General features: G+C 40.2%; 1 protein-coding gene across 1 annotated transcript in view; it reads left to right on the top strand.

The window, feature by feature from the left end:
• The window catches only part of bmp6 (bone morphogenetic protein 6), a 67,202-nt gene that overhangs the window by 45,880 nt on the left and 3,283 nt on the right, over window positions 1-18,039 (top strand). Inside the window, exons 3-5 of the mRNA XM_047349052.1 lie at window positions 557-705; window positions 1,133-1,330; window positions 16,205-16,281. Of these exons, the coding sequence (XP_047205008.1) occupies window positions 557-705; window positions 1,133-1,330; window positions 16,205-16,281 (424 nt within the window). The remainder of the gene's footprint in view (window positions 1-556; window positions 706-1,132; window positions 1,331-16,204; window positions 16,282-18,039) is intronic.

The raw sequence follows: 18,039 nt of genomic DNA on the forward strand, positions 1-18,039 counted from the left end.
CTGTATACCCTGAAAGATCTGCCACTTCCACAAAGTATTGGCTCGGAGGCTGAATATATATGGACCAAACTATTCAGATTCTTATTTGTAAGACGGTTCGAAAGGCATGTTTAATTTTTCTTCCACTTTACAATTATGGTGACTGTGTTCTGGTCTATCACACAAAAACCCATAAAAATACATTGAAGGTTGTTACTGCAACATGACAAACTATGAAACAGTGGGTGTGAACACCGTTTTAAGGCTAGAAAGCTAGAAAGATTTAATTCCAAGACTCAAATATTAAAAACTGTGAATATGGTGCAGAAGAAGTCAAGAAATCTGAAATGCATAGAAACCCATTATTGATGAAGTTAAGGCAATACACAGTTAACTTCTGTTTCACATGACATATTGAGATGAAAATCCCATTGGAAGGGAGATCTGGCTTTAGAAACATAAGGAACCTTTAGAGTCTAACTCATCTAAAATGTACTGGTATGTCTGCAATACCTGGCTTTAAAAGTTCTAAATGTTTTGCTGAGGGTGCTTTGGGTTTTTTGTTTTATTGCCATAGAGAGGCAGATCTGTTCCTGCTGGAGTCTCGGAGATTTTGGGCTGCTGAGGAGGGATGGCTGGAGTTTGACATCACAGCGACCAGCAACCTCTGGGTGATGAGTCCAAACCATAACCTGGGTCTGCAGGTCAGCGTGGAGACCAGTAGTGGTGAGAAACTCAGGAACTCTAAAGAGTTTCAGATTATTGCATTACACTTGGTTTTTCTAGATCAAGCACAGATCAGTGAACATTCAAATGTTTTACCCATCATCAGTTTAATTAATGCGCTTCCTTTTGACAACGAGAAATGAACACGGATATATATATATTCGAACCCCGTCTCAGTTGTTGTATCCTTAGGCAAGACACTTCGCCCACCTTGCCTGCTGATGGTGGTCAGAGGGTTCGGTGGCGCCTGTGTATGGCAGGATCACTTCGGTCAGTCTGCCCCAGGGCATCTGTGGCTACAATGTGTGGGGACTTGTAATAAAGCGCTATACCAGTGCAGGCCATTTACCATTTTCCATAAAACAAGTCAATCTGTTCAAATGTCGATGGACTTACAAATTTCTCTATTGCCTTTATTTCCAAACAGGGCAGACCATCAGCTGTAAAGACATGGGACTTGTAGGACGTGCCGGTGCGGTGGAGAAGCAGCCTTTCATGGTGGCGTTCTTTAAGGTTAGCGAGGTGCACATCCGCTCCGTCCGCTCCACTGGTGGAAAACGGCGGCACCAGAATCACAACCGATCCACAAAGCCTCAAGAGGGATCCAGAGGGTCGGGCCTAACGGGTCAGTGCACTAAAATCTGAAATGACCTCAGCACACAGAGCAGCAATGAATGCAGAAAGACACAAAACTGACTTCAGTGTAACCTCCGTAGATGAATGAATTATGTCCAACCTTCAGCATATGGTTGGTCTGTTTAAAGTATTTCCTGTTGAAGTACTTAATAAATTGGGCTTGACCTCTGCAGAATCTCTTTGTAATCATCCTCTATTAGGCTGAAACTGTAGCTCAGGGATGATGTCCTGCATTTATTTTCATTGCAGCTTCCCCTTAAGGAGGCTGAATATTCAACCTTCTTCAAGATTTATGAAGGTGAATTACTGGGAGGGTTTGGACACAGATTCAAGCTCAGAAAAGTTACATGTTGGTAACAACAGGATTATGTTTGTGCTTGACAGAGGAAGGAGATCCAGGGTTTCTAGTAAACAGTGCCTCATAAAATAATATTTTCAAATTCACATATTTTTTGTATTTTATAAACAACAAAAAATAGTACAAAGTAGTAATTGTGATGGAAATGAACTCGTGCTCGTCGTCTTCCGCTTATCCGGGACCGGGTCGCGGGGGCAGCAGACTCTAGCAGAGACACCCAGACGTCCCTCTCTCCAGACACCTCCTCCAGCTCCTCCGGGGCGAACCCAAGGCGTTCCCAGGCCAGCCGAGAGACATAGTCCCTCCAGCGTGTCCTGGTCAGTCCCCTGGGTCTCCTCCCGGTGGGACGTGCCTGGAACACCTCCCGAGGAAGAAAATGAACCATGTTTTTCAAACCTTTTTAAAAATAAAAATCAACTGCAGGGTCCACCTGCAAAGATAAAGAAGAAGGCATACATGCAAAGCGCAATGAATGTCAGAAAACTAACACTGCACATCACCCTGAACATATACAGGATGGGGGCAGCATCACGCCGGGGGGCCAGTCTATTTTAAAGGGGGTAATTTTCTGAACAGGGTTACTAAATATAATATCTCAAAAAAGTGAGTACACCCCTCACAGTTTTGTAAATATTTTATTATATCCTTTCATGGCACAACACTGAAGATATGACACTGGCAACAAAAGTTAGTACATCCCTAATTGAAAATGTGTCCCCGGTGTCATGTGACTCGTTGGTATTACAAGGTGCTAGGTGTGAATGGGGAGCAGGTGTGTCAAATTTGGTGTTATCGCTTTCACACTCTCTCATACTGGTCACTGGAAGTTCAATGTGGCACCTCGTGGCAAAGAACTTTCTGCATGAGGGCGCCACCATGAGTGCTGCCGGCTGTGGGGAGGTAGAGTTTATTGAGCAAACCATGAATGTCAACATGTACTGTGACATACTGAAGCAGAGCATGATCCCCTATCTTTGGAAACTGGGCCAAAGGGCAGCATTCCAACATGATAACGACCCCAAACACACTGGTTGATAACGATGCTGAGGGTAAAGGTACTGGCCAAGCATGTCTCTAGACCTAAACCCTACTGAGCATCTGTGGGACATCCTCAAACGGAGCACAAGGCACAAGGTCTGAAACATCCACCAGCCATGGAGGAGTGGAAGAGGATTTCAATGGCAACATGTGAACAATTTTGGCATTTTCACTTAGGGGTGTAGTCACTTTGTTGACAGCGTTTTGGACATAAATGCATGTGTGTTGTATTATTTTTAGGGGACAGCAAATTTACGCAGTTATACAAGCTGCACACTAACTACTTTACATTGTATCAAAGGGTCATATCTTTAGTGTTGTCCCATGAAAAGATGTAAAAAGATATTTACAAATATGTGAGGGGTGTACTCACTTTTGTGAAATACTGCGTTGTCTTGACAGGTGATCTGAGCTATAAGCTCTTCTCCAGTTCGTTCCTCTAACTACTTGCTGGATGACGTAATGAGGAAGGATAATCCTCATCTTATTAGCTTTTCAAGAGGTTCAAATGAAATCAAACCATAACACGTCTACCTTTCACCTGCTGAGTAATTGTGACTTGACTTTATGGTGCTCAAAGCTAAGCTGCTGCTCTGAGGGTTTATTGTGTGACTGACGCTGGCTCTCAATGGGCCTGCTGTTAATATTGGTTTGATCCCTGCCTAATTTGAATGATGAACCATCATGCGACTCATAAACCTCAGCAGCACAAAATGTTGAATCAGAGCAGCGCCTGCAGGCAGGAATAAAGGAAGGAACTGTGTCTCTCCGGGAGAAAATCACCTCAACTCAACTAAGCAAGCTTTTGATTAGAAAAGCAAGTAAGTGATTAATACTGTATGTTTCCACTGGAAATGCATTATTTTGTTCTTATTTGATGCAATAAATAGATGCTAATTTCTTAAATAAGTCAGAAGAATGCATCATGTGTCTGAAAAGAAGATATTTCTAAAAGGTCAAGCCACACACACATGACTCAGCTGAGACTACTGATAGTAGAACAGTTAAATATATAATGAAAATATAGAAGCAAAACAGTAAACATCATCTTCGGAGACCAAATGTGGTCAGGAAAATAAAGCAGATTATTTACTTATTATTATGAGATGAATAAAAACTTTTGCTAAAAAAATCATATTAGACAGAAATCAACAACAGAACTTAAAACCAAAGGTAGGAACATTTTTAAACATACAGTGCTATGATACATTAGCCCCTTGCAAAAATATTCACACTCTTTGAACATTTCCGCATTTTGTGATGTTAAAACCAAAGGATTCAATGTCCACATGGTTTTAAAATATTATAGAAAGACCATTTCAAAGCCTAGTTTGCTTTTGTATTTTGCCCACTTTACTCTGATAGATCAGAAAACACTATATTATTATTTTGACTGGAAAAATGTTCTATCCACCATTCAAAAAAGGAAAATTTTTGGCACAACGGCAAACCTATCAAGACACGGCATGGATCAAGAACATTAATTAGCAGCCAAGAGGCCCTTTGGAAGAGCAGCCGAGGTCCACAACTCAGGTAAGAGAATCATTTGGCAGAACAAATATCAGTCATGCAATCTACAAATCTGGCCTGTATGCAGAAAAGAGCCGATGTTGAAAGAAAAATCATTAGAAATTTTTTTTTGCAGTTTGCAATTACATCAAACTTAAAATAATAAAATTGGTCCAAAAACTATCCGTCCATCCGTTCATCTGTGGATGGATGGATGTCCCGAAAACACTGATCTGCCCTTTAACAGGTCTAAAATGAAAGCTAACCTGCAATTAATCAACAAGCACATCTTACTGTAGTTTATTCCGAAAAAAGCACACAAAATATTTTCTATTGGTCATTATGTGGCTTAAATATCCTGATGAAGTTATGTCTACCTGAACATCCCAGCAGAAACATTTGCTAACCTTGTAATAAGTGATCAGCAAAGTAAACTTGTTTTAACAAATCCACAATCAATGCAAATCAATGTTATGGGTTACACCGTACATGGTTAAGCATCCATACCCAAAAGCCGTCCGATTCTAGGGCAGAGCAGACAAGAGCCGTTTTTTGCTGCCTGGTGCCAAAACTCAGCTCTGAATCGACGCTGCAAATAGAACCTTCTGGCTGGCTACCTGGGAAGCAATTTATCTCGACTTCGCTTCGCCTGCTCTGCTTAGTGGCTCTAACATCTGCACGGTAAACAGATGTATTTGTAGGACAGGTTGGCTTTGTGCTTCACTGCTCTCTGCAAATAGTGTGTTGGCTCTGTTTTCTGTTTGTTCAGAGCATCTTCAATGGCTTTCTCCGAAGGCTGAACGGATGCAAAAAACAACAAGGTCGAAGTTTGAATTTGCAGGTTTCTTACTGAACGTAAGATGGCACAACTTTGTTATCTAACTTCATGTACTCCTCAGTCAGGTGGTCACCTTTGCCTTCTAGTCAGGATGACTTCAAGGAAAACTAATTTTCATTTTCGTAAGCAAAAACAAACCTGGAGTTTGGTTTGTTTAATCTGTTTTTATCAGGAGGATGAGGTATATTCGAATAAACTCTGTTAAAAGAAAATCGTAAATACTGGCAATCAGTTAAAAATGCACTTTACATAACCTAAAACATCAAGACCTCTCTGCCTCGCCACTTGGCACAACTGGGAGTGTAAATATTTAGGTCTTACACAGGAAGTCGGGAGCCCCCCACCCCCTTGCGACAGCCATGCGTCCATGGCCACCAGAGGACTGCTGGGATTGGACGGGATGGGAGGATCCGTGAGGAATTCTGGCTGGCATATGGTTTCAGTACTGCATCACTCACTTCTGAGATGAGAGGTCCGCGATGGCCCAGTCATCAACCACTCTCTGTTTGGCACAGAGCTACAGCACATCAGTTCAGGACACAGCAGATCAAACTAAAAGGAATAGTTCACCTATAATTCATCCTTACACCTTTTTCTGAATAACATCAGATCTAAGGCCAAGAAGAAACAACGTGTTTGTTTTTAACTGCTAATGTCCACACAAGCTTCCATTCAGATGCCTTTGAAAACTTCAGCATGAGTAAATTTATGCTGTTTTCAAAACATAACCTCCTCTTCTACACAACCTGCAAACTCTTGACCTGTGGGATTTGAAAGTCTTGCTTTGCTGTTTACTGTACGCTTACTGTTCAGAAATGTCTTGCCCCCTTTATTTTGATGCCACTAAATAAAATCCACTGTAACCAAGTCACCTAATTAGTAAACAGTGTCCACAAGTGTGACATTTAATCTAAAGTTTGTTAAAGAACATTAGTGAACAAGTGGCATCATGAAGCCCAAGGAACACATCAGACAGGTCAGGGAGAAAGTTGTAAAGAGGTTTGAAGCAGGGTTAGGTTATAAAACAATATCCCAAGCTTTCAACATCTCACTGGGAAAAATCATCTGTAAATGGAAAAAGTATAGCTGCAAACCAACCAGAACATGGCCATCCACCTAAACGGACAAGGCGGGGCAACTAGAGCATTAACCAGAGAGGCAGTCAAGAGGCCCGTGGTAACTCTGGGAGAATCTGCCAGTTTGACCACAATTATCAGGCACTCCACAAGTGGCAAGAAGACAGTTGTTGAAAGAAATCCACAAGCGCTCCCATTTTCAGTTTTCAGTCAGGAAGAGGAGAGCGAACATGTAGAAGAAGGAGCTCTGGTCCGAGGAGACCAGAATGTAACGTTCTGACTCACTTGTGAAACAGTAAGTGTGGCAGAAAATGAACACCGAACATCATCCTGATTATTACCATCATCACCATGAAACATGGTGTTGGCAGCATCATGCTGTGGGGATGTTTTTTTTTCAACAAAGACAATTGCTGGTTGATGGTTAAACGAGTGAAGCTAAATACAGGACAATGATGGAAGAAATCCTGTCAAGCTGGGTTCCCCTTGTGCGATTGTTGGGCATCTTAACCAAAATCTTTAATTGTGAAAGAAAATCACTGATCATGAGCTTGAATCAGTTGTCTGCGGTCGCTTTGTTCTGATTTAGAGCTCCCATGACTGAAAATGATCAATGACAAATATTAAGTAGTCTCTGATATTACTGGAAAAATGTGCAGTGTGACTTCCATCTAGACTGACGTCTAATTCCTGTCCTCTTTTGCCATGACATTAGTGCTTCTACACTGTCTCCATTTTCTCTCCCCTTTTTCAGCATCTGACTAATAAGCACATTCACAGATGTAACTTGCTGTTCATTTTTTCATTAACTGATGTGTCTGTCGGATCTCTCAGATGTGATTGTTGAGTAGCAACAAGTTGTGCAGCTTTACATCTTCCATCATGCAATGTTATGGGAGTTATAATAGTATCTTGCTTGCCCTGTGTGACACGCTTAAGTCCTGTATAGAGATGGTGAAAGACTTCAAAACTCGCATGGAGGTTTACCTTCCACATTGAGCCTAAACATAAAGCCAGAGCTAAGTGAAGGGGTTTACATCGAAACTTATTCATGTGTCTGAATGACCCACCCGAAGTCCTAAGCCAGAATTTGTTGCAAGACTTGAACATTAAGGTTCACAGATGTTCTACATCCAGTTTGACTGAGCTTGAGCTGTTTTGCTGAATGGGCAAAAAAAAAAAATCAGTCTCCGGACGGGCAAAGGTGGTAGAAACATGACCCAAAACACTTGCAGTTGTGATTGCAGCAAAAGGTGGTTCCACAAAGCGTCGGATTAGAGTGGCTGAATACAAATGCATGCTTTTTAGATTTTTATTTGTAAAACTATGTCTGCTTATTCTCGCAGGTTTGGCTACTTGGTCATTTGATCACAAAAAATGACCTTTGTTTTATTAGAAAATCTATAAAAATACTTCACTCAATCCCTTTAGACTATCGAACATGCTGTTCACCAGAAAACATGATTACCTAAACTGAAATGCTTTGGAGGTTTTTGACCTTTCTTTTCCCATGTTCAAAGTTTCAATGTGTTGGATTTAAAACATGTGAGATTAAATATCTTCCAGATGACTGAAGAGGACTGAATAAGCCAAATAAATTTCTGCAACATTGGTTTTGAAATATTGCCATGATTGAAAGTGTAATAAATCATTTTCGTTGCTCACTTTTTGCCTAAAAAAGACAAATAGTGCATTAATATGGCAAAGTGTTAATATAGCTGATTATTGGACAGATTTGTTTGCTTATTCTGTCTTTGTAAATACATACTTTCTTTTTTTATGCCTAAACATTTTTGACTGAAAGCTTTTGTGTACATCACCAAAAGAACAATACAACACCTTTAGGGCTAATTCGGCTTTCAGTGGGTGCAGAGGGCTGGGGAGGTAATGGGAGTCGGGTTTGGCCCTCGGCTCTTGGCTGCGGGGGAGGTTAACAACCATCCGGGGAAGGAATACGGCGTCCCGGCACAGCCCTGGCGGCCTGTAATTAGGTGTAGCCGGTCATTAACTGCGCAGCTAAAAGACTGACCAAGCTAACGGTATCGCTTAAAGAATTATAATAACACGGCACACAGCCAGCTGTGTTTTTTCATCTGTCACTCCTCCCCTCCCTCCTCCGCCTTCTCCTAGCTCAGGCCCCACCCGAGCTCTTTTTGTTTACCGTTAGAGTAATTAGACATGGCGGAGCTCCATCGCAGGGTTTAATAACCTCTGTGATGAAAGACAGGAAGAAAGATAAACTTCAGCAGAAAGGTTGAAGGGGCTGGGTAGGAGAAGGAGAGGAGAAACGTCAGAGACAGCAGTGGCAGTCCTGCTTTCATGTCTCGCAAACCTTATGTCTGTAGGAAGTCATGTCAGCTGAACAGCAGGGATCTTTGGGCTTTTTTGAGCTGGGCATTTGCTGGCCCAGTTTCTAAAATGTGGTGGTTGGAGACACAGTGGCCTTGTCGGACTGAAATAACCTTTATGTCACCAAAGCTAACACTGTGGTTATACCATTTAAAATGGCACCCCAAGATTCTTCTATTTTCGGAGCAGCTTGCGATAAATATAATTTACAGCTTTTTCCTCCCCAAAGACGGAGGGATGGTGGAAGTGTGTCCGGGGATTTCATGAATGGCATCCTTTGTGGAGGTAGGTTAATATCGGCTTACAGTTTATCGGGAGTCTCACTTTGAGGAAACTTTCTGTGATTCCTCAGCTATTCAACACACAGTGTGGGAACCAACAGCCGCTGCCCCTTCTCAATGAATGCGATGGGAAATGGTTTTTAGTACAGAACTCTGGAGTCCTGCGGTCTAGCAGGATGTTTGTATGCACAGAGACACATTTCCAGGTTAAACACAGGTAGGCAAACTGCTCTAATATGCCACAGTTTCCATTCACATTAATATTTTATTAAAGGAAATCCTTTTTTAACAGGAAGTTTAAATATTTAGCCTGACTGTAAATCTGGAAAGACAAGAAACTATTGTTTATGGTTTATTTTTTAACCTATCCACTAGTAATATTTACAAATATTTCAACTAAACTTTCCTGCCAAATACTGGACATCCATAGACGTGCTTTTATGACCATTTCAGGTCGACCAGTTCTCTGATTCATTTAGCTTGGGAAAATACGTTGAAAATTGGACTTTCTTAGCCTATTCCTTGTGTCCGAATTTAGCTTAAACAAAGCTGTTCATCAGGCTTGGTTGGTACATTCGATCAACCATGAAACCTTTTCGGCCAATTTCAAATGTCTTCATGTAGACTTCTTTCTACTGATCACTTTTTAGTTGCATTTTCACAGTTTAGATGGAAAGCGACATCATCCTTTTCTATGCTTGTTTTTAACAAAGGTTGCTTGGAGGTTTTTTTTTAGATGCAGTTTTATTTTGTTTTGGAAATCTCTGTCTTGTCTGATTCATCATTTGTCTCCAAGAACTGTGATTAAGATTATTTTAGGCAGATTTTCAACTGAAGGAGGCAACTTTATGCAACAACAAAACACACATTCCAGTTATTTCAACACATACAAATTTAAACACTACATTGTTATACTGTAATTATAGAATATACTATGTATATTGCACCATATTAATATAAATAAAGTAAGTTTGGATCGTATTGAATTTAATCCACTTTACTTTCTAAATGTGTTGGTTATCAAAAAGATACAACTAAAAGAACAACATGAAAGATTTGTTTCTCCACAAAACAGCTGCTAAGGTGTAAAGCCAATAAATGTCATTAAATAAAGAAACTTTAATGGATCTACAGTTGAAAGACAAATTACTCATATCCCCTGGCAGTCTTTGGACTGAAAGAATTAGTAACATTTTGGAGCAGAGTCCCAACTTGAGTCTTATTTAGGATCGGTAGAGGGAGTCTAAAATTAGGGTGATGACAAGGAGGCTTTCAAACCTCAAAGACTTGGAGCTCATCACCTAAGATAAATAATCAAAATACCACTGGAAAAAACTGGTCAATAATTAGATGAAGGGTTTGGGTATAAATCATGTTTAATATACCATTTTTATAAAACATAAACAAATACATACATTTTTCAAACGGATATGGATATTAAAGGAAAAAACCAAATAATCCACAAACAAAAAAAAAAAAAAACATGGCACAGCTTTGGGCCTCCACCCAGGAGGTCACAAAGGAACCTGGAACAGCTTCTAAAGCACAGGAAGCCTTACTTTTACAACATTTGGGAGAATATTCTGTGGACTCATTAAGCGACAGTGGAACTGTGCACGTTACATCTGGAGTCATATCAGGAAATGAAAGATCATACCTTCAGTCAAATGTTTTGGTGGTAGTGTGGTGGTCTGGGGCTAATTTGCTGGTTTGTGACCTGGCCGACTAACCTTAATTGATATAACAATAAATTCTGTTTTCTATGAAAACCCTGAAGGAAAACGTTCAGCCATCATTTCATGACCTTAAAGGTCAAGCACACTTGGGCCCGAGTCATATTCCTGACTCCGATGGAGATCCTGTGGCATGACCTTAACCAGGTCATTTATGCTCAAAAATGCTAAATTAAAATAATTTAACAAAGCAGAAACACTTTTTAGGTCTATGGCAGTGGCGGATTCTGGTCTTTCAAGGAGGGGAAGCTCAATTTCAAGATCGCTGATTCGCTGATTCACTCATTTCGCTGTCAATCAAAAAGGGATTCAGCCTCAGACCTCAGCTCACTTAAAACTGTGCACATATATTTATATTATATTGTAGATATGTTTATACTGTTTAATTTGTACTGTATTGCACCGACTACGCCAAAACAAATTCCGTGTATGTCCAAAAACGTACTTGGCAATAAAGCTTTTCTGATTCTGATTCTGATTCTGACTGATCATCCAATCATCATGCAGAAGCTGAGCGTCTGGGCCAGTTGAGGCCAGCCCACTGCCCCATAGACCCCCAGAGAGCGTCCGATGGGCGGGACAAAGCCCAGCATTTTTACTTTGCTATTGAACTCAATGTTTAAAGCACTGTGAAGCTGCGGGAATGAGTGAGAGGAAAGCCGCGTCGTTACCAGTGATAAGAAGCTGATTCTGAACAAAAGTTGAGCGCGTTGTAGCGCATATTTAGTCAATAACATGTACACACAACAGTATATATTTGATCACTTATTTTTTGACATTTTAGGGGAAGCTGAGCTTCCCCTTGCAGTCTTAGAGCAATCGCCACTGGTCTATGGGCAATTCCTTTTTCACTTAGCGCCAGATTAGTTTGAGTAGCTTTTTCCCTCTTACTAAAACAGCATAATTTGGAACTGCATTTTATATTTAATCAGATTGTCTCTGTCTGATATTGAAACCTGTTTAAAGACATGAAAGGCTTAAGTGTGACACCGTAAAAAACAGAAGACATCTGTAAGGGGGTAATACTTTTTAACAGCACTGTAAATGCTGTTTAAATGTTGATGGAATGATGTGAAATAGAGCACAAAATCTCCATCTGCTGTAGGAAATATAACTTTTGGTGTCAAATTTTTTATTGATGGTAAATTCATCTAATATTTAAGAAAGCAACAATGACTTAAAACATGCTTTTAAGGGCAAATGAGTTGAAGCTCTATAAAATTACTATTATAAAACCAAATGCAACCACTACTCTGGTAAAGAATGACTTTGGTGAACTTTTTTAGGATAACTAATTATTTTCTGTTGAGCCTAAATAGTGAATTCATGAATGGCCAATGTTGATATAATATAGCATCATATGTTTAGTCCATTTTTCATGTTCTTCGCCACCTCTGCTCTATCAAGGAAAGGAAAAAGAAATGAATGAAGGCCTCATGGGAGCCAGAGCTCAGCAGTAGCTGTGTGGCATTATATTTTTACAAGCAGGAAGGGGAGATGTGGTTTATGGGCACCACAAATCTGGGCTTTTACACTTAATAAAAGCCAACAGTAAATATCAGCTTTATTCCTCTTAAAGAGCCCCACAGACTGTAAATGCTGATGGCTTTGAAGAACAGGAGGTGCAAGAAAAAATGAGTGGGCTGCTTACTGCCTGATCACCTCTAAGTGTGTTTTTAGGATTAAAGAAATACGATTAAGATTATTTTGGGGTTAGCGGGCTAATCTCAGTTTGTCATTCAAATGTATGCTGCTTTTTGCATTGAAGAAATGTTATTCTTCGGAGTTTGGAGCTTGATTTGCTGAAAAGAAGGATGTTTCCCCATTTCAGTAAATCCTCTTTTAAGAATTTCAGCAAAAAGGCATTTCTTTTTTTATTTTATTGAGATTACATGCTTATATTTATAACTAATACAGAATAATAATCTCATTTAGGTCTCTAAGCGCAAACTAGAGGTCACAAAATATTTCCAGACTTTGCCATGTTACATAGCAGCCTTGTATTTCATGTTATTAAGTAGCCTCTGCTGCTGAGGTCTGATGAGTGTACAGGCAGCATTGCAGCGTCATCCACCTTCCACCCTTGGCTGTGATTTGACTCGAAGCTGAATGTCTCGCATCATAAAGCAGACCTGGATGAAGGAGCAGGGGGTCTGTGTGAAAGTGTGTGTAGAACATGACTATGTGCGCTTTAAGGTGGTGAATATTTCACAAGATTTTAATGCACCACATATTGTACATTACATGGAGAAGGCTAAGGACCTGCACAGACAGCATAGGTGATGCTACATCATACTGTACATCATTTGCCTTGCAAATACAAACCTCGTAACATTTTGCTGCGTTACAACCATAAACCACATAGGTAATTAATGTGGCTGGATGTTTAGGGTCATCCTGCTGGAAGGTGAAGCTCCACCACAGTCTCAAGTCTTTCAGAGCCTCTAACAGCTTTTCTTCCAGGATTGTCCCATATTTAACTCCATCTACCTTCCCATCAACTCTGACCAGCTTCCCTGCCCCTGCGGAGCACTCCAACAGCATGATGCTGCCACCACTTTGTTTCATGGTGTGTTCATAGTGATGTGCAGCACAGGTCACTTGTAGTCTCACCTAACCAGATTACCTTCTTTCACACGTGGAGAGTTGAGTTCTGTCAACATTTCGGCAGTCTTGCCACTCTCAGGTGAAGGTCAGATTTCTTAATTTTACTTGTTGGTAATAGTTTTCTGTCTCTACAAATATTTTTAGCTGTAGATCTCCACACCTCCACCAAGGTTTTCTTTACAGCTTTTTCTGCTTTACCCTTGACCTCTCTACTGTGTTCCTCGGTCTTCATGATGCTAGTTGTTCACTAATGTTCTCTAATAAACCTTTGAGGCCTTTACAGAACTGCTGAATTAGTACTGAGAAGAAATCACACACAGTTGGACTCTTTTTACAAAATAGCTAACTTCTAATGGCAGTCTCTCTTGGGTATTAGAGTAAAGGGGACTAAATACAAATGCACAAGACACTTTTTAGATTTTTAAGACCCAAAAAACAAAATAACGTATATTTTTTCTTTCAAAATTACACACTACTTTGTGTTGGTTGGTCACTTTTAAAATTCAAGGAAGTTTGTGACTGTAATGTAATCAGGTCAGCCAGGTTTCTCAGCCAGTCGGTTGTGTCCCTTGAGCGGGGCTTTCCTCTGTCCATGGATGTTTCCTGTATATAAACACTGTTCACAGCATAACTGTTCCTAACAATGCAAATCCAAGTGGACTTTTCATTCGAAAATTCTGCAGCGGCTGATCCAGGACCAGCCTGTGGCCTGGTGTGTAGATCTTTTCCTGCAGTAAAGCTGTTAAATCCATGTTCTCTCTCCTGCTGGGGATGCTGGGAGGTCACTCGGTCCACAGGGAGGCAGGACCAACACTTGACCCTACATTTATTGCCAGTGAACATGGAGCCACGCATGCAGAAACATGATAGACAACATTCACACGAAACATCAGCTGACAGCCAGCGGACGGCCCTTCCTATTGGAACGGAAGGAGCCATAAACTAGGGAAACACCTGACTGTATCCAATGCTTCAACCTGGCCCTTTGACCCTGCTGCACCAGTCTCTGCCGTACTCTTTTTCACCTTTAGTTTCCTGCCTCCTATAGAGTTAACTCAACCACACCGAGGACACCCAGATTCGGTGGGAATTTTAAAAAGAAAGGAAAAACTCATCTGGATCACACTTGTCTTGCCGTATGAGCACCACGCAGGGTCCCTTCTCCCTACCTCTTTTTCTTTCAGTCTCAGATAAAGAGTAATCAATCCAACTTCATATTACACAAGTCCAGCTAAAATACTTAGGTCTGGACAGCGCTGTTAGAAATGACATTAAGCTTGATGATGAAATCTAAGCGCAACCAGCCCTGGTGAATTTAAATTACAAATCTTTAATGAGTAGCTGGAGTGGCCTTGGCCGTTAACCACACAAACATGGGGTAATTTATGTGTGTGTGTATTACTGTTTGTTATCCAAATGCCACTGCTCATGAATGATGGACACTGAGATGTAAGGAACCAAAATCAATGACCCTTCCAAAACTGAAGCATGTTTGTTTACACTGTCTGTCTCTGCGTGCGTATATGTGTGTGTGTCTCCTTGCAACTCCAGCTGACCAAACAAGGCTGGCGAGTTGGTGGGGTGAGTGGCTGGGTGGTTGTGACTGAGTGACAAACCTCAGACCGGTCTCTGATTCATGCCTCCTCTGACAGACACACACTCAAGGGAAAACTTTGGAGGATAAAAATACAAAAAGCCACTTCCATACATGGACAGTTGATTTATTTTATTCTTTTTTATTAAAGAAAATACTTACTCTCACCTGGTTCATTATGCACACGTTTCATTGCACAAATTACAGTGTAAGCATTTGTACCAGTGTTGTCAAATCCAATAACAATAATGATGTGCAATTGGAAAATTTAATCATCTGTACTTATAGCAATAACAGCACATAATAAAAACGAAGATAATAAACAACAATAAAAACAATTTCATCAAGGTTGCACAGTGGGGTGGTTAACACTGCTGCCTTCAGCAAGAATGACTTGGGTTCGAATCCTACCCTGGGGTCTTTCTGCATGCTCTCCCATTGTATGTGTGGGTTCCCTCCAGGTGCTCTGACTTCCCCCCACAGGACAACAACACGAATTAGGGTTTATTGGTCACCTCAAATTGCCCTTAGAAGTGAGTGTTTGTTTCTGTGTTTCCCTGAGTCAACCTGTCCAGGGTGTACCCCGCCTCTTGCCCAATAACTGCTGGAGATAGGAAGCAGGCTCCCCGCGACCTTGCAAGGTCAAGCAGGATTCAATGATGGATGGATGGTTGGTTGGACAATTTCAGTAAGAGTAACATAATAATTAAGTAACTGTGTAACTATATAACCAGTCATAATTAATGTAATATAATTAAGCAAACCCTTCAAGGCAAAAAAGTCTAAATTAAAGACAAAAACAAAAAAGGTCCTCCCTTTAGAGGTTCATGATGAAATCATATACCTAACAATCAAATCAATAAGAAAAAAGACAGAAAAGCTAGAGAGGGAGCCCTTGAAACCTTCTTTGGAAAGTCTGTCTCACCATCTTGACTTCAGCGTGGTGATCACTGCCAGCAATGACCTCTTCAGCTCTAAAAACCAAAACCTGTACCTGTCTTACGGTGCCTGCAGAATGGAACAGAGATAATTAACAACAAACGGAATGGCAGGAGAGTCCATAAACACAGTTGTCACTGTCTCACCACTTGTGCGTATTCCAAATATTAGCTGACAGTGGAAAACTCAATTAGGCACGGATTCAAATGCATCATCCAGCGGACGAATGCGAAGCACGTACAGCGCACAAACAAAAGTAATGAGCACTGGTGCCTGAGCTCTGCTTCACGCCCTCACAGGCTCCTCCACCCAGAGCATTACACCAGTCGGGTTGTGTTTTCTTTCTCCTCTCAGACCCAGAGTGTAATGTTTGTTTTCACTCTGTTTAATTGTGTTTTTACATCATCATTCATAGAGGGAGGTGTTTCTTTTTTTGCTGTTTTGATGTCTTCATGTGCTGAGATGCTGAGCAAGAGATGACAAAATCCACAAATCCTTAATTCACATTAAGTTTGATCTTAAGTTTGTTCTTCTGTTTCAGATTACAACAGCAGCAATCAAAAGACGGCGTGCAAAAGACATGAGCTGTATGTTAGCTTCAGAGAGCTGGGCTGGCAGGTATTTTCATGTTTTAGAACAGTTTATTGTATTCATGTTGTTTGCTGACATGTTGTAGTATTCATCAGGTTTTAATGCTGCTAGTTAAGCTCACTGGCAAAATGGTTTTTAGGTGCAGTCAGATAGCTAATCGTAGAGGAATCTGCTATATTGAAATATATATTTTAGTTATGATAATAAAAAAACAGGTAGTATTTCATTTGTTTTCTTGTTTTGTTGGAAGCAAAAAATCATCTTTTTTTAACAGAATTTTTCTGACAATTGTTTCTTGAATAGCAATTCCCAGATTTAGAGTTTCATAAACTACTATTGAATTATGGCGCTGAATGTGAAGCAACATATAATACTGATATAAAACATTAACTCAGTCAGGCTACACTTGCACATTTGTTCAGCTTCATATTATAGTATTGAACAACCACAATTAGGATATGTGAGGTTTTTATATACCTGTTGTGCCTGTTATCTGAAGCACTTATAAAATAAATATGAATTCGCTTATTTAAATAATAATATATTAATATATTTACTCTTTACTTTGCTGCAGCCCCTAATATTGCACATATAGATGCCTCCTTACATATTTTTATATTTTTGCTTTTTGTCCATCGTAAAGGTTTCAGATCATTACACAAATTTTAAATTCAGACAAAGACAACCTGAGGAAATAGAAATTCCACTTTTAAAATGATTCAATAAAGGAAAAAAGCTATCCAAACTAACCTGGCCCTATGTTAGCTGCCCCCATTTAAATAGCAAATTTACTATTTTGGTTCAGTTTCACTAGCCACACCCAGAGCGGATTACTGCCGGACCGGTAGAATCAAGAAATCAATTGAACAGAACCTCTCTGACCTCACGAAGTTGCCTAAAGATTTAGGTTAGAAACTGACATCCATCAGAATGGAAATGATTACTAAGCAATTTCTAAGGCTTTGGGACTCCTATCAACCACAGTGAGAGCCATTATCTACAAATCGAGAAAAGAACCTTACCAGGAATGGCTGACCTACCACAATTACTCCAGGAGCACATCCATGATTGATTCAGGAATGACTCCTTCAGGAGGTTGGTTTGGATGACTCTTCTTCTTTGCTCAGGTTATCATTGAGTCATGTTTAATTTTGTTCTAATAATCTGAAAGTTTTGTGTGACAAAAAAAGAAAAAAAGAGGAAGGAGAAATATTTAATACATACCTAATACTGGAACTTAAGCCAAAACTTTGTGAATCATCCTTTTGTCTGAAGCCTTGTACTCACACCAATCAATAAATAAGGTCCAGTTAAATCATTTCATTTATTACAAAGAAACTAAAACCAAAATTTGTCAATTTGAGGACGTTTCAATATTTTCCTGCAATTAAAGACGACAAACAAGGTTTTTCTCTATGTTTTTATTTAGAGGGCTCTGAAACGTCCTGATTTATTAATCATCTCACTAAATAAGTCAATTATCTGGGACATGGTCCCTAATTCACTAAGACAGAAATGAGCAGAGAAACATGGTGCAGCTGGTGTGGGAGCTGTCTGTATCTGCTCTCCTTAAGCACCACAGACCACTCTTACAAGGTTGATAAGAAACTGCTCCTAACAAGCCAGGTTAAAACAGTGAGAGTCAGATATACACAGCTGAATGGGAGCACACCCAAATGCCAGCCTGCAGGTGTGAGCATAGAGAGAAACAGTGGAAAAAAGCACATAGATCCATTTATCTTTTCAAGCATGCTGTTAACACACCACTGACATCTAGAGGAATAA

Source organism: Girardinichthys multiradiatus, chromosome 21 (assembly GCF_021462225.1).
Source record: "Girardinichthys multiradiatus isolate DD_20200921_A chromosome 21, DD_fGirMul_XY1, whole genome shotgun sequence".
NCBI classification, from domain to species: Eukaryota; Metazoa; Chordata; class Actinopteri; order Cyprinodontiformes; family Goodeidae; genus Girardinichthys; species Girardinichthys multiradiatus.